Source organism: Macaca nemestrina, chromosome 3, assembly GCF_043159975.1.
Source record: "Macaca nemestrina isolate mMacNem1 chromosome 3, mMacNem.hap1, whole genome shotgun sequence".
Classification (NCBI taxonomy): Eukaryota; Metazoa; Chordata; class Mammalia; order Primates; family Cercopithecidae; genus Macaca; species Macaca nemestrina.
The window spans coordinates 170,952,424-170,975,656 of NC_092127.1; the positions used below are offsets into that span (position 1 = coordinate 170,952,424).

At 35.7% G+C, this 23,233-nt stretch overlaps 1 protein-coding gene and 1 non-coding gene across 4 annotated transcripts in view; both read right to left on the reverse strand.

Moving 5' to 3' along the window:
* The window catches only part of LOC105487814 (TBC1 domain family member 19), a 160,398-nt gene that overhangs the window by 42,489 nt on the left and 94,676 nt on the right, over positions 1–23,233 (reverse strand). For all 3 annotated transcript variants that reach the window (XR_011621410.1, XM_071093768.1, XM_011751428.2), the window contains exon 14: positions 73–157. Coding sequence is in view for 2 of the 3 variants with exons in the window: in XM_071093768.1 (XP_070949869.1) it covers positions 73–157 (85 nt within the window). In the remaining variant the exon portion in view is untranslated. The remainder of the gene's footprint in view (positions 1–72; positions 158–23,233) is intronic.
* LOC112427751 (small nucleolar RNA SNORD74) lies at positions 15,768–15,847 on the reverse strand. Its single transcript, XR_003019481.2, has one exon. It is a non-coding gene; the product is annotated as a small nucleolar RNA SNORD74 (small nucleolar RNA).

Genomic DNA, 23,233 nt, shown 5'->3' on the forward strand with positions numbered 1-23,233 from the left:
ATCTCCAAAAAAAAATATTCTTGGCATGATTATGTAAGTCTCAATACTTCCTTAAAATTATTAAAAATTTACCTCTTATGTATGATTTTGGTGGCGAGGCACTGTTGTATGCAAAGTGACTCAACACAGATGTATCCCGGGAAAAACAAAGTAATACCTGAATATAACATTGGAAAAAAAAAAGCAATTAAGCACTATTATAAAACTAGGTAATTCATTATTTCCTATTCAGGAGGCATCCTTCAAGTTCAAGTACCATGCCTTGCAGTGGGAAGAATGCCCTTTATCGGTATACCTTTGGTAAGCATTACAGTGGGATGCCAACTTCTTCCAAAGAGTTCTCACCATTTGCTACCTCAACTTTGAAGAACAGAAAATGCAAACTGCTAACTAACAGTTGATTATTCTCTTGTGTTTTCTATCTGGACAAGAGAAACACCTGGGAGAAATTTAACAGATGAAAAATGTATGGAGAAGACCCTGAATAACTATTGTGACATAGAGCAATTTGGGAAGTGCAGGAAATGAACTTGACTCTTGCTGGGATGCATCAGGCAGTTAGGCATGTCAGGGTGGGAGGGAAGGCAACTCGTGGTACTTAGAAAGGATAGCAGCAGCAGTAGAACAAGTGGTTGCCTAATAAAGGGTAGAAGCTAAATAGGGTAGAGTATGTCAACCCTACGTGGAGATGAAAATAGGCACAGTAGAAAGTCAGGAACCAGGATGTCCATTAGGAGGTACTAGATTGAGGACACCAGCCTGGAATTTGGGAGCAGGGGTCCAAGACCCAGTAAGGCCATTAGTGACAGGAAATCTGAGTCCTGGTATTAGAATATCTGGGATTCTAAAAATATTACCAAGATAAGAATTCAAGATGACTGAAAAGGCAGAACAGGGGCACAGAGTCAGGGCTGAACTAGCAGCAAGAGTGAAGGCAGAGGAAAAATCCTTGTGTCCAAGACACAAGAAAGGGGATACAGCTTTGGAAAAAAGGATAGGTAATGGAGATTGGGCATCAGTCAGGTTTAATGGTGGAATGCGTATCAACCACTGCCACTGCATTGTTTTCATTATATTTTAAATGACTACATAAGTGATACATATTAATGATAAATTTAGAAATATAGAGTATTGGCTGGGCGTTGTAGCTCACGCCTATGACCCCAGCACTTCGGGAGGCCAAGGCAGGAGGATCACTTGAGCCCAGGAATTCAAGACCAGCCTGATCAACATGGTGGAACCTCATCTCTATTTAAAAAAAAAAAATTAAATTAATTTTAAAAATAAAGAAATATAGATGATCAACAAAAGGGGAAACAGCCATAATCCTATCAGTCTTAATAATTTGAGGTATATCCTTTCAGACTGTTTTTTAACATACTCATACATATAATTTTTTCAAACCAAACAGGATTATACATAGTTTCCTTTCACTATTGTAAGATAAATATTTCCTACACATTTTTATGTTGTAGAATATTCCACTGTATGAAAGAACAATAATTTATTTAACCTGTATTGTTGTTGAACATTTAATTATTTCCACTTTTCCCCAACGACAAACAACACTAGAGTGAATTTACTTATGGCTAAATATGTACACCTTTAGTTATTTTAATTCCAAAAACTGGACCACCTTTCTGGTCAATTGCTTTGGGCATTTTTAATTGAACCATGCCTCTCCCACATTTTCTTTATCTACTTCTGCCTGACTCCTGGGAGCTGTAAGATTTACCTACACATATGCAACCTGCCATGCCTTTTACTTACTTTTATCCCCCCTGTTCCATTCTGGATGACTTCCTCAGATTATTTTTTAGTCAGTTCACTAATTCTCTTCTTCTGCCCCTATTATGCACCAGGTACTGTTCCTTGTGTTTGGAATATATAAAAGGAAACAAACAAAACACCTCTTTTATGGAGTTTAATTATGATGGAGCAAAATGTGTGTGATAAATAGCAAATATGATAGATAATTATATTATATAGTATATTAGGTAGCAAGTGCTATGGAAACAAGATAAAGGGGAACACAGAAAGAGTGGCTGACACTTTAAAGAGGCTGTTCAGGGGAGGTTTCCTTGAGAAGGTGATACCTAATCAAATATTGAAAGGAGTTGAGAAACTTAGCATGTGGATATATGTGCAAGAGCATTCCAGGAGACTTGTTAGGAGACTATTGACAGTAGCTTTCACTAAGATGGCAGCAGTGTGTGGCAGATGTATGACACACCACCCAGCGAGCCTCCTCTAGGAATGAAGGACTGACTTATAGCAGCTGGTAGTGCTGTAGCAAATAACCCTCAGCAGCCAGCTCTTTTCATGGACTACCTCTGCTGAAGAGAGCTATTTTGCTCAAATATCAAGGTCACGCCCGTTTCCTGAAATGGCCTACATCTGATGAAGAGGATGCAAGGGAAAAAAGTCTGAAATTCTTGTCCCCAGCTCAGGATGGGTCTGACAGTTTATCCCATCTTTAGAACTCTCTGCAGCATTGGCTGAGGGTTTCATTTAAACTGTATTGCAGCTAGACTTGTCCTTATGCTCAATCTTGCTTCATTCACTGGACTTTTACATGTGTTGATTCCAAGAGCACTCCCTAATAAACCTTTGGCCTGCTGGTCTCCATCTAAATTGGCTTCCCTGGGAACCCATCTTACAACACAGTGAAAGTGGGAAAAAGTGGTCAGATTCTAAATACATTGTGAAGGCAGGGCTAACAGGAGTTACTGATAGATTGAGATGATATTTTGCAGAAAGACAGGAGTCAAGGAGAGTAACATGTGGAAGTTGAAAGTAGAAGGATGTTTGATCTCAGCAAGTGGAATGCCTTTAACAGGGAAAGTGGCAGGCAGAACAGTTTGGGGAGCGAGATCATGGGTTCATTTTTCAACATGCTAAGTTTGAGATGTCTGCAAGACACCTAAATGGAAAAATTGAAGAGGTAACTGGAGATATTTGTATGGAGTATAGAAGAAAAGTTTAAACTGAAGATACAAATTTGAGAGTTATCAACATATAGATGGCACTGAAAGCCACAAAATAGGTGAGCTTGGTGAAATCATCAAGTAAGTGAGTGTAACTAGAGAAAAGGAGACCAAGAACTGAGACCTGAGGCATTCTAGGATATTGGAGAAAAGAGAAGGAACCAGCCTAGACAACGGAGTAGTGAGTAACCATCAAAAGTGGATTTACCATGATGCTCTGTGAGTGCTGCAAGTTGCTGGGAGACACAGAGTGTCCTAGGCAAGGAAAGTAAGTCAGTGTGTAATCAGAAAGCATTTCTATGTATGTGTCTAGTAAACTGCTTAATAAGATCTCAGAAGAAAAGGACCTGAATCTCTATAGTTCTAATAATTTGTTACAAATTTTTCCTCATTCAAAACAAAAATACATGTTCTTATCTGGTTTTGTATTTATAATATGATACTCTCTGTCTTAAAGAAGGCCCTCCAAATTGTATAAGCTTTAGGTCTGCAAAATGCTGAATTTGCCACTGGTGACTAGAAAAATAAGAGGAAAACTAAAAAGAATGTGGTGTCTTGAAACCCAAGTGAAGAAACAGCACAAATGAATCATATGCTGTTGAGAGATTAGTTAAAAGGAGTGTGGATAATTGGTCATTGGATTTAGTTCTTGATGACCTTGACAAGAGTAGTTTCAGCTCAAGTGGTAGGAGCACCATACACAATGTTTGGTACCTGCTTTTTTAAACAAACTTAATGCATTAAAGAGATCTTTTCGTTTCAGTATATACAGAGCTGCCTCATTTTTTTTCTTTTTTTGTTTTTTTGGTAGAGACAGGGTCTATTTATGTTGCCCAGGCTGGTCTTGAACTCTTGGGCTCAAGTAATCCTCCTGCCTCAGTCTTCCAAAGTGCTGGGATTACAGGGGTGAGCCACTGAGTTTGACCCACTGCATTCATTTTTAAAGGGCTGTATCATGTTTCACTGAATATGTATTCCATGATTTATTTAATGGGTTACTCCCCAATATATGAACATTCATTTTCAACTTTATGCTGTTTCTGACAATACCAAAACAATTAGCCTTTTACTGCATCATTTTACACATATGAGTGTCTCTGTAGAACAAATACACAGGAATAGAATTGCCCAGTCACAGAGTATACGCATTGAAAAATGTGATGGCTATTTGGCTGTATATTTATATCCCTTGTTTTCTTTTTCCAGCATTTCCATGTGTTTACAGTCTAAAAGGGGGCTGTGTAAGTTCAATCCCTTATGTTGCCTAACTCTATTTTCTATTACATAGTCTAAATGATTATTACTCATATTTAAAAAAGTAAGGGATTTTAATATTTTATTTGGTAAAGAGGCAGTTAACTGAATCATCTTATTAGTTCTACTGGCTTTCAGTCCAATCCCTTGAATTTTTAAATATCTATAGTTAACAATAATGTTGTGTTCTTTCTGTTATTTATTACTTTATTTTTCTTATTCTATTGTTGAGAAATTCCAAAACGATATGTTCTTTCCTTCCTTTAGTGGGAACATCTCTAGTATCTCACTAATGAGTAACATTAACTTACATTAATATCACCAATGTTGGTTTCAGATAAACACTATTATGTCAAGAAAATATATTAATACTTGATTTCTAGTGTATAAAAAGTTAGTATAAAAATGAATATTAAGTTGCAGAACAAATAGTGCTAAACTGTACCCTTAGAAATGGTTAAGTCATCAATTTTATGTTGTGATTTGTTTTACTACAATTAAATTTTTTTTAATTGATATTATCAAATACGGTCACATAAATTTTTGGCATCTATTAAGATAAACGTGAATTTTATTTTTTGACCTATTAATATAATAAATATTTTCCAATAATTAAGAAAAACCATTAGGCTCTAAAAATTCTAAATTTATAAATATTAATCTCTTCTCCTGCCAAACTTTCACATACCACTGTGGTAGGTAGCATAATGGCCCCCAAAGATGTACGCATCCTAATCCCTGAAATTTGTGTGCTACCAGTTTGGATATGGTTTGTCCCTGTGAAAACTCCTGTTAAAATTTGATTTCCAATGTGGTAGTGCTGGGAGATGGGCCTAGTGGGAGGTGTCTGGGTCATGTGGGCAGATCCTTTATGAATAGCTTCAAGTATCTCTGTGGGACAGGACTAGTTGCCGTGAAAGCAGGTTGCTCCTTCTCATGTTTGGTCTCTTTGTATATACCTGCTTACCCTTCCATTTTGTGCCATGAGTACAAGCAGCATAAGACTTTCACTAGATAGGCTGTCCAATCTTAGACTTTCCAGCCACCAGAGTCATGAGCCAAACAAGCCTCTTTTCTTTGTAAATTACCTAGTCTCAGGTATTCTGGTACAGTCACACAAAATGTGACTTATGTGACAAATGGGATTATGCAGTTGTGATTAAATAGAAGATCTTTAAATGGGGAGATTATTTAGGATTGTCTGGTTGGGCCCAATGTAACCAAGGATTCTCATACATGAAAGAGAGAAGCAGCAAGGTCAAAGTCAGAAAGAGATGTGATGATGCTCTCTGCTGGCCTTGAAGACAGAGGAAGGGGCCACAAGTCAAGGAATACAGGTGCACTCTAGGTTCTAGAAAGGGCACGAAAAACCCAGATTCTCCTCTGGAGCATCCACAAGCAACAGAGCCCTGCCAATGCCTTGATTCAAGCCCAGTGAAACCCATTTCTAATTCAACTAAATTTATGGCAGCAATAATAAACTAATAGAACCAATCAACAAATACTACAATAAACATATATAATTAGGGTAAAATAATACAACAAGAAAATATACTTACAAACAACTTTCTACTATTGCCTAGAGGAAAAACAATTCCTAAGGAAACATTTGTATTAACTTTCCCTTAGTTTAGCAGACTCGTAGAAGCACAGTAATTTTAGAAGAAGCTCTATGATTAAATATATCTCCCTAGAGTCCCTGCTGCCCTAGAGAAGACAAGATATCTGAGACTGTTCTAAAGAAAATATTGGCAACTGTAAGGTGATAATGCCAGAAGTGGTATGTTAGACAGTACGTACTGGTGTGCAACCCTGGGATACAAGCAAAGAGCTGTCAACTCTTATTCTAATCTGAGTTGCTTTAACTTCTGAGATTCTAATTTTTGTATCTGTATGGAAATGACCGTTCAGTTATAAATCTGCTAGAAAATGGTATGATTATATGAAGATGACAATTTCAATCAAATTAACTACAAAATCTAACCTGGATTAATTACTAATTAAGTAAAAATTAAAACTTTATGAGGATGAAGCTACACGATAGTAATTTACTTCATTTAGAAGAGTTATAAGAAACTGAATGTGTAAGTCTGAACTATGCTAATATGGCAAAGTTATACCTAAAATGTCTACAGATAGCCACAAAAGATTTACTTTGTCCTAAAGCTTTGTTTTATTTCTGGAAAATATATTTATGGTAAATGTTTCTGAGAAATAAATTATTTTTATAATAAAAAGCACATAAGAAATGACATATGAATTGGACAATCACTTTAATGTAAAACTATTATACAACTTTTTCATTTGTGATGCTCTTACATTTTTATCCAATCAAATTTAGAAATTTTCAAATGATAGATTTTCAAGAATCACTTTTTAAAACACTGCCCTGATACAAATTTTCAAAAAATAAAGGGCAATGTGGCTTACTAGCTTTGAAAATGGACACCCCTGGCTTGGAGTCCTGATAGCTGGATGGGCTTGGGATCTAAGCCTCTGCTTCTTCATCTGTAAAAGGGGAATAAAACTACCTCCCAGGGTTGTTGTAAGAATCATCTATAAAGTGGATTCCAGGAAGATGGTGCAGTAGGAAGCACCAAGAATCTGTCTCCCCACCTAGACAAAAATTGCACTGGCAGCAACTGTCTGATGTAATTATTTTAGAACTCTGGAGTCTACTGAAGTCTTGCAACTTTTAGGATAAAGCTTGGATGGTAAATTGCAGTTAATTTTGATCAATGTCAGCTTCTAGCATAGCCACATATATGCATCCCCCACCCCAATCCCCTTGACAGGCAGGAATGCATGAGTCCCAGGAGCAGCTTACAAGCAGCTTGAAGGACCCAGAAAGGGAGAAAAGCACGCCATCCTCCAAATATTTGGTATCTGTACTCTGATTGCTTCTTCTGAACAGAGAGGTGTAAACAAAGAAGTGAGGGTGAAGACCAAAAGAAGGAAACACTGTTTTTGAACCTCCCTTGATTGTTGCAAGCCCCTTCACCTCTGGTTGAAGTAATTTTCAGAAGATTAAAAGGAACAATGCTCTCCCTCCTCTTTATTTTCTCTTTTATTCCCTTTGGGAGCCAGATGTTAAAGACTAGGTTATTCAAAAACAACTGTGTATATAGGGGAAATCAGAAAGTGACCACATATGCTCAAGGAAAAGTGAAGGCTAAGGAAAGACCCAAGATGATGTTAGATTTATACCTCAGGCTGATCCTGGGCAGAAGGAAAACAAACAATATTCAAAAAAACTAAAACTAAAACAATAAAAACAACAACAAAAACCCAGGGAAGAAAAAGAATCTGATTTCCAGATATTCCACATTATTAGATTTATATGTCCCATTTTTAACAACAACAACAAAATCACAAATAATACAAAGAACTTGAAACGTACGGCCCATTTAAAGGGCCAAAAAAAAAAAAAAAAAAAATTGACAACTGTCCTTGAAAAAGACCTGATAGCAGATCTACTACAGAAAGACTTTAAAACAACTGTCCATAGATTCTCAAAAAACTAAATAAATGTGGAGAAAATAAAGAAAAAATATATCAGCGCCGGGCGCGGTGGCTCACGCCTGTAATCCCAGCACTTTGGGAGGCCGAGGCGGGCGGATCACAAGGTCAGGAGATCGAGACCACGGTGAAACCCCGTCTCTACTAAAAATACAAAAAATTAGCCGGGCGCGGTTGTGGGCGCCTGTAGTCCCAGCTAATCGGGAGGCTGAGGCAGGAGAATGGCGTGAACCCGGGAGGCGGAGCTTGCAGTGAGCCGAGATCGCGCCACTGCACTCCAGCCTGGGAGACAGAGCGAGACTCCGTCTCAAAAAAAAAAAAAAAAAAAAAAAAAAAAGAAAAAATATATCAGCAAAATGGAAACATCAATAAAGAAATAGCAAACCAAAAAAGAAACCAAAAGGACATTATGGAGCTGGAAGGTATAATAGTAAAATAAAAACTCAGTAGAGGGATTCAAAGACAGATTTGAGCAGGTAGAAGAAAGAATCAGCAAACTTGAAGACAGGGAAATGAAAATAATTGAGTCTGTGAAATAGAAAGAAAAAAAAAATTGAAGTTAACAGAGCCATAGGAACTTATGGGACACCACCAAGCCAACCGATATGCATGGTAGGAGTCTCAGAAAGATAAGAGAAATTGAGGAAGGGGTAGAGAGAATATTTGAACAAATAATGGCTGAAAATTTCCCAAATTTGATGAAAGACATGAATATAAACATCCAAGAAGCGACACATTATAATCAAACTGTTGAAAGTCAAAGGCAAAGAGAGAACTTTGAAAGCTGCAAGAGAGTAGTAACTCATTAAATATAAGGGATCCTCTATACAATTATTAGAAGATTTCTCATCAGAAACTTGAGGACCACACACAATGGGCTGACATATTCAGTGTGGTAAAAGAAAAACGCCATTAATCAAGAATCCCATATCCAGCAAACTGTCCTTCAAAAGTGAGAGAGATATTCAGACTCTCTCACATAAATGAAAGCTGAGACCTGACCTTCAAGAAATGTTCACAGGAGTCCTGCAGAGTAAAATGAAAGGATACAAGAAGTAACTAGAATCTGAGTGAAGAAATAAAGATCTTTAAAAAAAAAACACATGGGCAATTATAAAGATAATACTACTGTAACAAAAGTTTTTAACTCCACTTTTTGTTTTCTGTATGATTTAAGAAACTCATACATTTGAAAAGTCACTGTTTAAAAATCAGTATTATTGTAACTTTGGATTGCAACTCCACATTTTGTTTTCTACATAATTTAATAAATCAGTGCATTTAAAAGAATTGCTGATTTCAGGGTTTGTGTATGCACTGTACACAGATGTAACATTGTGATGTCATCAACCGAAAGGTGCGAGGATAGAGCTGTAAATTAATACAAAATTTGTATGTTATTGAAGTTAAATTGGTACTAATTTAAACTAGAGTGTTATAATTTTAGGTTGTTAAATATAATCTCCATGGGAACCACAAAGAAAATAGCTATGGAGTATACACAAAACAGAAGAGAAAATGAGAAAGAAATGTAAACATTTCACTACACACACACACACACACACACACACACACACACACACACACCCAACTAAATCCAAAAGAAGACAGTAATACAGAAAATGAGAGGCATAAAAGCTATAAGACATATAGAAAACAAATAGAAAAATGAGAGAAATATCTCATCAGTAATTACTTTAAATGTAAATGTATTAAATTCTCCAATCAAAAGACAGGTTGGCAGAATAAATTAAAAATATAAAAACTACACGTGATCTGTAAGAGATTCATTTTGGATCTAAAGACATAAATATATTAAAAATTAAAGGATGGAAAAAGATACTCCATGCAAATAGTAACCAAAAGAGAGCAAGGTAACTATACTTATACCACACAAAATAGATTTTAAATAAAAAAGGTTATGGGAGACAAAAAGTCATTATATATTAATAAAAGTTTCAATACAGCAAGAAGATATAACAGCTATAAATATTTATGTACCTATAACAGACTTGAAAACGTATGAAGCAAAAACTGACAAAAAATGAAGGGAGATATAGACAATTCTAGAATAACAGTGGACCTCAATACTCTACTCTCAATGATGGATAGAACCACTAGACAGGAAATAAGGAAACAAAGGATTTACATGATAAACCAACTAGATCTAACAATATACTAAACACTTTACCCAAGAACTACAGCATACACATTCTACGTAAATGCACATGGGACATTTTCCAGATAGATAGATCATATATTAGGTCACAAATTAAGTTTGAATAGATTTTTTTAAAATAGAGATGATGCAAAGTAGCTTCTCTGACCACAGAGATAGAGGTAGAAATCAGTAACAGAAGGAAAACTGGAAAATTCACAAATTTATGGAAACTAAACAACACAGTCTTAAACAGCCAATGGATTAAAGAAGAAATTATAAGAGAAATTAGAAATACTTAGAGACAAATGACAAAACCATGACATATCAAAACTTACGGGACTCAGTGAGAGTGATGTTAAGTGGAAAATTTATAGCTACAGAGGCTTAGATTAAAAAACAAGAAAGGTTTCAAATCAACAGCTAACTTTGCAACTTCAGGAACAGGAAAAGTGGGCAAACTAGGCTGCAAGCTACCAGAAGAAAGAAAATAAATAATAAAAAGTAGAGCAGAGATAAATGAAATTAGAGAATAGGAAAACAATAGAGATAATAACTGAAACCAAAAGTTGGCTTTTCAAAAAGATCAACAAAATTAAAAAACCTTGAGCTAGATGGACTAAGAAAAGAGAATACTCAAATTATTACAATAAGAAATGAAACTGCGAACATTACTACTGACTCTACAGAAATAAAAAGGATTATAAGAGTACAATGACCAATTGTACACCAACAAATTGTATAACCTAGATAAAATGAATATATTTCTAGAAACACAAAATCAACCAAGACAAAATCACAAAAAAAAATAGAAAATCTGAACAGACCTGTAAGTAGTAAAAATATTAATCAATAATCAAAACTCTGACAAAGAAAAGCCTTGGTCCTGATGGCTTCACTGGTGAATGCTACCAAACATTTAAAGAAGAACTAACACCAGTGTTTCTCAAACTTTTCAAAAAATTGAGCTGGGCATGGTGATGTGCAACTATAGTCCCAGCTACTCAGAGAGTTGAGGCAGGAGAATTGCTTGAGGCCAGGAGTCCAAGGGTACAGTGCACACACTACAATCAAGCCTGTGAATAGTCACTGCACTCCAGCCTGGGCAACATAGGGAGATCCTGTCTTTCAAACAAACAAAACAAAACAAAACAAAACAAAAACTCTCCCACACAATTAAAAAGTAGAAAACACTTATTGATTCATTCTATGAGGCCAGCATTACCTTGATACCAAAACCAAAGACACTATAAGAAAATAAAACCACAGACCAATATCCCTTAGAAAAGTCAATGGGAAAATAATTGACAAAATACTAGCAAACCAAATTCAGCAGAGTATTAAGAGAATTATACACAATGACTTAGTGTGATTTATTCTTGGAATGGTTCAACATATAACAATGGATCACTGTAATACACTATACTAACAGAATGAAGTGAAAAAAGTCACATGATCATCTCAATTGATGTTAAAAAAAAAAGCATTTGACAAAATTCTAAACCCCTTCATGATAAAAATATTCAACATACCTCAATATAATAAAAGCTGTATATGAAAATGCTATAGTGAACATCATACTCCATGGTGGATGACTGAAAGCTTTTCATCTAAAATCAGAAACAAGGTAAGGATGCCTGCTTTTGCTACTTTTATCCAACATACCGGAAATTCTAGCCAAAGTAATTAGGCAAGAAAAAAATAAAAGAAATCCAAGTTATAAAGGAAGAAGTACAATTATCTTTGTTCACAGGTGATATGATCCTATATGTAGAAAATCCTAAAACTCCCACAAAAGACTGCTGGAACTAATAAATAAATTCCATAAAGTAGCAAGGTACAAAGTTAACACAAAAAAATCAGTTGCATTTCTATACACTAACAATGAACAATCTAAAAATTTCACATACAATAACATTAAAAAGAATAAACTACTGGGCCAGGCACAGTGGCTTACACCTGTAATCCTAGCACTTTGGGAGGCTGAGGTGGGCGGATCACGAGGTCAGGAGATCAAGACCATCCTGGCTAACACAGCAAAACCCCATCTCTACTAAAAGTACAAAAAATTAGCTGGGCATGGTGGCAGGTGCCTGTAGTTCCAGCTACTCGGAAGGCTGAGGCAGGAGAATGGCATGAACCCTGGAGACAGAGCTTGCAGTGAGCTGAGATCGTGCCACTGCACTCCAGCCTGGGCAACAGAGCAAGACTCCGTCTCAAAAAAAAAAAAAAAAAAAAAAAAAAAAAAAAAAGAATAAACTACTTAGGAATTAAATTCACCATGGAGGACTTGTATAATAAAAACTATAAAACAATGCTGAAAGAAACTAAGAAAGACATAAATGAAAAGGTATTTCATCTTCATGAATTCGAAGACTTAATACTGTTAAGGCAATACTACCTAAAGTGATCTACAAGCTCAATGCAATCCCTATCAAAATCCCAGTGATATATTTTGCAAAAATAGAAAAACCCATCCTGAAATGTAGATGAAATCTCAAGAAACCCCAAATAGCCAAAACAATCTTGAAAAAAGAAGAACATATCTGAAAGATTCCTACTTCTTCCAGATTTAAAAACTTACTAGAAAGTTTTAATAATCAAAACAGTGTGCTACTGGCATAAAGACAGATGTACAGACAAACAGAATAGAACAGAACTAGAAATAAAACCTTGAATATATGGTCAAATGATTTACAACAAGGGTTTGTGCTAGTCCTTTCTCCCACTACCATTGAATGGGAGAAAGTGCAGTCTTCCAACAAATGCTAGGAAAACTGGATATCTATATGCAAAAGAATGAAGTTGGACCTTTATCTAACACCATATCCAAAAATTAAGTCAAAATGGATTAAAGACCTAAATGCAAGTTCTAAAACTATAAAACTCATAGAAGAAAACATAGTGCAAAATCTTCACAACATTGGATTTGGTGATCTCTTGGATATGATACCAAAGGCACAGGTGATAACAACAAAAATAGGCAAACTAGACTTCATGAAAATTTTAAAATTTTGTGCATCAAAAGACACTATCAATAGAGTAAAAAGTCAACTCACAAATGGGAGAAAATATTTACAAATCACATTTTCAATAAGAAATTAATAACCAGAATATTTACAGATCTCTTAAGACTCAACAATAACAACAACAAAAAACAAGTTGATCCAAAAATGGGCAAAGGACTTGAATAGACATTTTTTTCCTGAGTAGACATAAAATGGCTAATGAGCACAAGAAAAGATGCTCAATATCATTAATCATTAGGGAAATGCAAATGAAAACTATAATAAGATAACATAATTTCATACCCATCAGGATGGCTACTATCAAAAAAAGAGAAAGTAACATGTTGGCGATGATGTGGAGTAACTAGAACCTTTGTACACTATTGCTGGAATATAAAATGGTATAGTCACTATGGAAAACAGTATGGTAGTTCCTCAAAAAGTTGAAATAAAATTCATTTCTTATAATATTATATTTCTATTCTGAAGCCATCACTGAGTTCTGTACCACTCCCAGAAATTATTTTCCCTTTATCTATATTTGCATAGAATTTATATATATTTCTATTGGTGGATTTATCAAATTATAACTATGAATTTGTCTTTCTCTTCATTTTTCACTAAGTTGTGAGCTTAATAAATATCTTCTTTTGCTAGCACTTAACACAGTGCCTATATCAGAACATACACTAAATAATCTAACTAGATACATGAACAAAGAATATCTGATGCATCTGGACCTTTTAAATTCCATTCAATAGCGTTAAAATATCTATAACTATGTCACACTTCAGTATCTCAGTACTACTACTCAGTATATGCCAGATAAACCAAGCACATGATGGAAGATTTGTCATATAACAGAAAGAGTAAATCTTCATGTCTTCCCTTTTACTACATATGAATTCCTTCCTATGAATATTTTATATACTTTGGACAATATGTTAACTCACGTAGTTAGTGAAAATTCCATTCAGTATTGGAGTCTGAAAATGGTATTGTCAAACTACTCACTTTACTTCCATTACATAAGAATTGTCTTCTGTTTGAATACATTTTGAAACTCTGACATAATTTAAAACTTACAACACTTAAAAGTGGGTACTTTAAGAATTTCATGCAAAATAAAAACTAACTTAACACTGGAATACTAAAGGCTTATTACTAAAAACATTATTTCTATAATATTGTTGCCAATAAAATTTAGGTAACAGGCCGGGTGCAGTGGCTCATGCCTGTAATCCCAGCACTTTGAGAAGCCGAGACGAGCGGATTACGAGGTCAGGAGATTGAGACCATCCTGGCTAACACTGTGAAACCCTGTCTCTACTAAAAATACAAAAAATTAGCTGGGCGCAGTGGTGGGCGCCTGTAGTCCCAGCTACACTGGAGGCTGAGGCAGGAGAATCGCGTGAACTTGGGGGGCAGAGCTTGCAGTGAGTGGAGATCACGCCACTGCACTCCAGCCTGGGCACAGAGCGAGACTCCGTCTCAAAAAAAAAAAAAAAAATTTTAGGTAACATTAACATGAGGTACTTGGGAACAAGTGCCTGCATATTCTTGTAACATAGGCCCAGATTTTCTTTAAAGAAGGATTATTGGATATTTTCTCATCTGTATGTAAACACAGCAACGCCACATGACATCTAATTTTGCAGTGTAGTCACAAAATCCAATAAATGGGCTATGACCAAGAACATGGCCAGGAACACTAAATTTGCTATACACTGGCAATTTTCCTATACAGCAAGAGTTGCTAGGCAGCTTTGCTAAAGGAATGCCTGTAATTAATGATAAGAACAGGCTTTCTTCTGTCTTATTACACACATACACATACACACACACACAATTTTTTTCTGAGAGGAAAAAACAGAACTCAATTTCTGAAAACAGAATATTTACAATGCATAAAATTCCATACATTTTTAGGAGTTAAAATATATTTCTAATAATTCAAACTAATTGTAAAATGAAAAACTAAAAAGCATCACCATGAAAGTGTTTTCTTAGTAATTATCCATATAAGGAAAATTTATTTTTACATAATTCCCAAAGAGAGATGCTTAGATGTTGTAATCATCCATCTATTTATGTCATGGGGATAGAGATCCATATTAAAGCTTATTTAGACAGATGAATGGATAAAGAAAATGTAGTACATACAATACAATGGAATATTATTCAGTCAATATAAAGAAGAAAATGAGTTACATGAGGCAACGTGATCCTGGAGAACATTATATTAAATGAAATAAGGCAGTCACAGAAGAACAAATACTACATGATTCTACTATATGAGGTATCTAAAACAGTCAAACATATAGCAGCAATTGAATGGTGACTGCTGGGCCTAGGGGGCAGGGGGAATATGGAGCTGCTATTCAATCAGTATAATGTTTCTGCCATGGGAGATGATTGAATTCTAAAGATCTGCTGTACAGCACTGTGCCTATAGTTAATAATACTATACTGTACACTTAAAAAGGTATTAAGAGGATAGACCTTGTGATAAGTGTTCTTACTACAGCATTTAACAGAGGCTTATTTAATGATTTCCAAAGTACTAAAAGCAGGAGAAGTCATGAGACCTATGACTGAAAAAATTATGTAAAATCTAAAAAAATACAATTTGGACTAAAATATTAATAGAAATGGAAAATAAAAGTTAAAGCATACTCTTATAGCACTTACTGTTTGTGATACTGATTTAGCACCTAATGCTTTACATAAACACTTTAAAACAATTTCAGAATATTTTGTATGTTCATGTCCTGCCCCCTTAACTAGAATGTAAGCCCATCAAAGGTGATATCATCTATACATAGTATAAGGATCAATATTTTTTTTCTATCGGAGTCACTGGCATTCATCAACACTCTCAGATGTCCCCACCAACACAGGTTTCATCAGAGGTGGATCAATAAATATTTACTGATGCTCATTCTGCTTTTTCTCAAAATATGCATCCACTTATTAGTTCAGTTACTTACAAGTTTTCTTAGAAGTTTTCTCACATATAAGTCACTTACATGTGGAAAAGATAAAAATGAATGCTCCCTTAAGGGTTAGTTCTGGCATTATTTGGAGAACTTGTTACTGCTCTCATTGAAAACAGATACCCTCACTGATTCTGTTTACCAAATGAGGCAGATTTGTTACCTGTCAAGCCCCTTTTTACCACCACCAAAGAGGCTTTGTAGTTGTAACTTAAAAATGGCAATTCTCTTATCTCTGGTGACCAAATGGTACAAACTTGTCAAATGTACACTCTCTCTACCCACACACTGAAGTAGAATAGTCACAGATTACTATGAGTCATGCCATTATTGGTCTTTGGCTGATATTATAATTTATGTGTTCATATGTTTGGTGTCACAACAGTTTCATGTTCTGGATCAAAATGGCATAAGAAGGACCAAAAGCTTTTAGCGAGTTGGTCAACTTTTTGTCAAGTGGTAGATATTTAGTTTATGTGGTTTTGTTTGTTTTATATCTTTGTGTGACATTAACTAATCTGTTTATGAGTCAGTTCATAAAAAAGGATTCATTACAACTATACTAAAATCTAAGGAAATCTAGAGCCCCATAAAATGACAGTAAAATATCCATTAGCCTATAAATTACTAATATTAAGCTTTTAGATAAAAGAAGAAAGCTTCCTTCTCAATAATGAAAAAGATAACCCCATCAATGAAAACAAGTACATGAGGTTAAGGAATATTTTTACTCAGTATCTGTAGTACACTAGGCATTGGAATTAACAATAAGGACCAAAACAATTAAGAATTTACCTGGGAGAGACAATTATAAAATAATCAAATAAACTATGATAAGTACTATAAACAAAAAGTATGGAAAGTACTACATGGCACTTTAAAAGCACATATTAGATAGCCATGGATTTATGTGTGTTTGTGCAGGTGAGTGAGGGGTTATTCAGGGAAGGTGTATCTGAGTAAATGATTATTTCTTTAAGCATGGTTTCCTTTGGGTCTCTGAATATATTTATAATGACTGCTTTGAAGTTTTTGTCTGTTAAGTCCAAAATTGAGAAATGAAGTAAAAATAGGAGTTTACTAGATGAAGACGGGAGGATAACAGTCTTGCTTATAAAAGGAACTGCAGGTCTCATGGCCCTGAGGCAGAAAGGAGTATAGTGAACTTAAGAAGTTAAAGATCAGGATGGTTGGAATACAGAATGCCAGAGTGTCAGGCAGAGAAGTGAACAATTCATCTGGAGAAATGGGCCAGGTAATGCAGGGTCATGTAGACTCTTGTGAAAAATTTGGGTCTTTTGGTTTTAATCAAACAAGTGACATGAATTGATTGGTGTTTTTAAAAGACCACTCTGACTTTACTGTAGAACATGGATTAAAGGTGGGGTGGCCAGCATTCAGCAAGAGAGATAAATAGGAAGGTCAATTTAGTTTTTAGTAATAGTAAAGAAATGTAATAAAACAACCACAGATTAAAGACAATAAAGCTATTCTTTCTATAGGACAAAACCAATAGAATTTTCCTGCATAACAAATTATAAAACTTTTGACAGATAACATTCCAGTAACTAATAACTCTTGAGATAAAAGAATTTTAAAATCCACATTTAAAAAGAATAAACAATCTGTAATCAATACTTTTGTGGAAAAATTTAATCATTTCTTTTATGGCAAATCACATAAACTTTTTTTGTACCTCTGAGATCTGCATAAAGACAGTTTAGTCTAAACTCTCAGCTGAATGATAAGAATATGAAGGCCCATGGAGGTCTGGTGAACTGCCTAAGGCCGCAAACATATTTGAGGACAGAACTACTGAAACATGGGCTAAATAAAAGAAAAAAATATTTATTTCAGCACTTTTGAGATTCTTTCATCACCTTTGGCTTTTGACAGTTTGACTATGATATGTCTGGGTATGGATATCTGTGGTTATCCTACTTTGAGTTTGTTGAGTTTCTTAGATGTGTAGATTAATGTTTTTCATCAAATTTGAGACATTTTCAGCCATTCTTTCTTCAAATACATCTGCTCCTTTCTCTCTCTCCTCTCCTTCTGATACTCCTGTTATAAATTTGTTCGTGAGCATGTTGTCCTAAACTTCTCTGAGGCTCTGTTTGTTATTTTCTTTGTTCTTTGAATGACATAATTTCTCTTGATGTCTTCCAAGTTCACTGATTCTTCTCTGCTTTTTCAAATATACTTTTGAGTCCTTCCAATAAAATTTTCATTTCAATTATTGTACTTTTCAACTCCAGAATTTCGGTTTGGTACTTTAAAAATGTAATTTCTATCTCTTTAAAACCTTCTGTATTAGAGGAGACATTGTCATCACACCTTACTTTACCTTTTCTTTTTTTTTTTTCTTTTTTTAGACCGGGTCTCACCTGTCATCTAGGCTGGAGTGTAGTGGCATAATCACAGCTCACTGCAGCCTTGACCTCCTGGGCAAAAGTGATCCTCGCATCTCAGCCTCCTGAGTAGCAGGGACAACAGGCACATGCCACTACACCCAGCTAACTTTTTTCTATTTTATAGAGACAAGGTTTTGCCATGTTGCCTAGGCTGGTCCCAAACTCCTGGGCTCAAGCGACTGTCCTGCCTCAGCTTCCCAAAATGCTATGATTACAGGTGCGAGCCACTGCATCTGGCCTTACTTTACTTCTTTAAGCATAGCTTCCTTTAGTTCTTTGAATATATTTATAATGGCTGCTTTGAAGTTTTGGTTGGTTAAGTACAACACCTAGGCCATCTTACAACCAGCTGGAGCTCATAATTGTTATTTGCTTATTTGTTTAGTGACTTGGTCGAAATATTTCATTTAAGTCTGTTTCTCCCAAAGTATGAAGCTTCTGATGTACCTCAGAGTATGCAGCCTTGAGCATACATACAATCATCCTTCAGTGACACTGGCTTTAGCAGCGTTCTTCTCTTTTTTTTTTTTTTTTTTTGAGACAGTCTTGCTCTGTCACCCCGGCTAAAGTGCAGTGGTGCAATCTTGGCTCACCGCAACCTCTACCTCCTGGGTTCAAGCGATTCTCCTGCCTCAGCCTCCTGAATATCTGGGACTACAGGCACGCACCACCAAGCCCAGCTAACTTAGCAGGGCTCTTGGTCTCTTCCCCTGATCTCTATGTTAAGCTTTCTGTCTTTCTCGATATCATAGCCAGATATTAGTTTCCTCTAATTGCCAGCTGATTATTCTACTGTTTTCAACAATGTCCTCATGCATAAATTGTACCACAGTCTGATTCAATTAAACGTAGGGTCCTTCATGAGGTCATTTTTGAGGCCAGTCTTTGAGGTTTGTCCTATCCCATCAGGACTCCTCCTAGCTATCTCTGTCTCTGGCTTTCTCTGGTAAACCAGCTGCTACACTTTTAGCTTGTTACTCTTAATTCTCAAGTGTTTACCATTAAAATCTTAATTGTTCAGAGCCCCACTACGTTGGAACTTTCCCGTACTCCATATAAAGTTAGTTCTTTGAGGAGAGCTTCAGAGTTACTGTTGCTAAGGCTGTCTCCCATTCTGGCCAAAATCTCTGAGTCATTGCCCTGGAGCCAGGTTGGGGATAGTGGCCTACTTCTCTTGGAGTTACACTTCTGCTTTGTGAGAAAACACTGGTGAGGGTGGTAGCCTCTGGTCTTCTCAGCTTGTCTTTCTGATGTGGAACCTCTCTCCCCTCTATAAACAAAATGAGGTGAAAGCAGTTGAGGCCGTAGTATTTTTGGCCTGCTGAGTGGAGTCAGAGCTTTTGGACCAGATCTCTGCCCTATGGGAAGGAATCTGACAACTTCTTGATGGTACTCTCTAGAATTTAGCATCTGCAACATGGAGCTGAGGGAGATAAGAAATACTGGCCATCTGCCCCTCCTATGGAGATACTTAGCCCTTGACTAGAAGCTGGAGGGAAACGGAGCCCCATCTTCCTGGCCACACATGACTGAACTGAAGCTTCTGTTACGCTAATCTGGGGGTGAGGGGAGGCAAAAAGCAGCTCATGACTCAAGGGCCACAAATTATTTTTACCGAGATTTAGTAGCTTTTCTCAAATAAATGTTTTCTTGTTTGTTGACTTTTCATGTAACCTTAGGATAATTACCAGAGACTTTAAATACTTTAAAAAAAATAGTTTTCACTAGTTACGGTTTCCTGCTGAGGATGGTTCTGTGGAGTTTCTCTCAGACCACCATTTAGGAACTGATAATTCCCACTCTGTATTTCTGAAGTACAGAGGTTACTGGCAAACTAGTATTATTGTATAAGTGAATAATTAATTTTATTTATATAGGCATACCTTGGAGATATTGCAGGTTCAGTTCCAGACCACCACAATAAAGTGAGTATCGTAATAAAGCAAATCACGCAAATGTTCTGGTTTCTCAGCATGTATAAAAGCTATGTTTACACTACACTATAGTCTACTAAGTACAACAGCATATGCCCAAAAATATACATGCCATAATTTAAAAATAATGTATTGCTGAAAAAAGTGCTAATGACCATCTGAATCTTCAGCAGGCTGTAACCTTGCTGTTGGTAGAGGGTCTTGCCTCAATGTGTATGGCTGCTGACTGATCCAGGGTGGTGGCTGCTGAACATTGGGGCAGCTGTGGCAGTTTCTTAAAATAAGACAACAATAAAGTTTGTTGAATTGATAGGCTCTTCCTTTCGCAAAATATTTCTCTGTTTGTTGGCACTTTACCCACAGCAGAACTTTCAAAATTGGAGTCAATTCTCTTGAACCCTGCTGTTGTTTTACTAAGTAATAATGTAAACACTTTGTTGTCATTTCAACAATGTGTCCAGTAGCTTCACCAAGAGTAGAGTCTATCTCAACAAATTACTTTATTTGTTTATCCTCAAGAGGCAACTCTTCATTCATTTAAGTTTTATGATGAGATTGAAGCAAATTCAGTCACATATTGAGGCTCTACTTCTAATTCCAATTATCTTGCTTTTTCCACCACAGTGACCATTACTTCCTCCACTGAAGTCTTGAACCCCTCAAGGTTATCCATTAAGGTTACAACCAACTTCTTCCAAACTCCTTTTCATGTTGATATTTTGACCTCCTCTCATGAATCCCAAATGTTCTTAATGGCATTTAGATTGGTGAATCCTTTCCAGAAGCTTTCAATTTACTTTTTCCAGATCCATCAGAGGAATCACTATCTATGACACTATATAGCCTCACAAAATGTATTTCTTAAATAAGACTTGAAAGTCAAAATGACTCCCTCACCATGGGCTGCAGAATGGATGTCGTGTTAGCAGGCGTGAAACCAACATTTATCTCCTTGTACATCTGGATCGGAGCTTTTGGGTGACTATGTGCATTGTCAATGAGCAGTCATATTTTGAAAGGAATTTTTTTTTCTGAATAGTAGGCTTCAACAATATGTTTACAATATTAGGTAGACCATGCTGTTAACAGATGTGCTGTCATCTAGGCTTTCTTGTTCCATTTATAGAGCACAGGCAGAGTAGATTAAGCATATTTCTTAAGGGCCCAAGGATTTTTGAAATGGTAAACAAGCACTGGCTTCAACCTAAAGGTACCAGCTGCATTAGCCCCTAACAACATAGTCAGCATATCCTTTGAAGCTTTGAAGTCAAACACTGACTTCTCCTCTCTAGCTATGAAAGTTCTAGACGGCATTTTCTTCCAATGGAAAGCTGTTTCACCTACACTGAAAAATCTGTTGTTTAGTGCAGCCACCTTTATCAATGATCTTTGCTAGACAGGGATAATTTGCTGTAGCTGCTACATCAACACTTGCTGCTTCACCTTGCACTTTTTAAATTATGGAGATGGCATTTTTCCTTAAATCACATAAACCAACCTTTGCTAGCTTTCAATTATTCTTCTCCAGCTTCCTCTCCTCTCTCAGCCTTGATAAAGTTGAAGAGAGTTAGGGCCTTGCTCTGGATTTGGCTTTGGTTTAGGGGGATGTCATGACTAGTTTGATCTTCTATTCAGACTACTAAAATTTTCTCCATATCAGCAACAAGGCTGTTTTCCTTTCTTACCACTCATGTGTTCACGAGAGTAACACTTTTAATTTCCTTCAAAAACTTTTCCTTTGCATTTACAACTTGGCTGTTCGGTGCAAGAGGCCTAGCTTTTGGCTTATCTTGGCTTTGGGCATGCCGTCCTCACTAAGCATAATCATCTCTCACTTTTGATTTAAAGTCAGAGACATGTAACTTCCTTTTACTTCAACATTTCAAGGCCACCGTAGGGTTATTCTTGGCCTAATTTCAATATTATTGTGTCTCAGGGTCTAGAAAGGCTTGAGGAAAGGGAGATAAATGGGTAATGGCCAGTTGGTAGAACAATCAGAACACATACATTTATCAATTAAGTTTGCCATCTTAAGGGTGTAGTTTGTGGCATTCCAAAACAATTACAGTAGTAACATCAAAGATCACTAATCACAGATTACTAAATCAGATATAATAATAAAGTTTGAAATATTGTAAAGAATTACCAAAATGTGACACAGAAATATGAAAAAAGCTCATGCTGTTGAAAAAAATGGTGCTGATAGACTTGCTCAATACAGGGCTGCCACAAACCTTCAATTTGTAAAAATAATAATATCTGTGAAACACAATAAAGCACAATAAAGTGAGATATACCTGTATATTCAAAAATTTACTGAGTACTAAGAATTAGATACAGGGCTACATATTAGCTACCCAAACAAACTTTTAGAAGAAGATTTTTGTATTCTCTAACTTTTAATTAATAACTAACTTTATATTAAAATGGAATTGTAAGTCTACTATTTAAAAAAAATTTTTAATTATGCATTTGAAATCACAGGAATCTCTTAAAATTGTTTCTGGGGTTATTTAAAATTTTAAGTTTATAAATAAATCTTATAAAGTCTTTATACTTTAGCTCTTGGAACATATGATAAATCTTCTTGACAGATGCTTATTTAACTTTATCTTCTCTCTTAAACATATATACACCACAACACCATTATCAAACGAAAACCTGCTCATACAAACAGCGGTGACCAACTTACATTTAATCGAGCAGAAATTGCTGTGTAGAATATATGTATTTCCTCTATGACATTTGTATTGACATTCATTCAAAATCAAATTATTAATATGTATGTATAATCTTTTAAAAAAGAACATCATATAGGCAATTCTATATAAATTACATTTCTATTTATGATAAATGATTTTATCCTAGTAGATGTGAAAAAGTAAGAATCCAAGCATCCACAATATTAGCAAATGAAATGATCAAAGGATAATCATGACACTCTAAATTTATTTTGAAACATT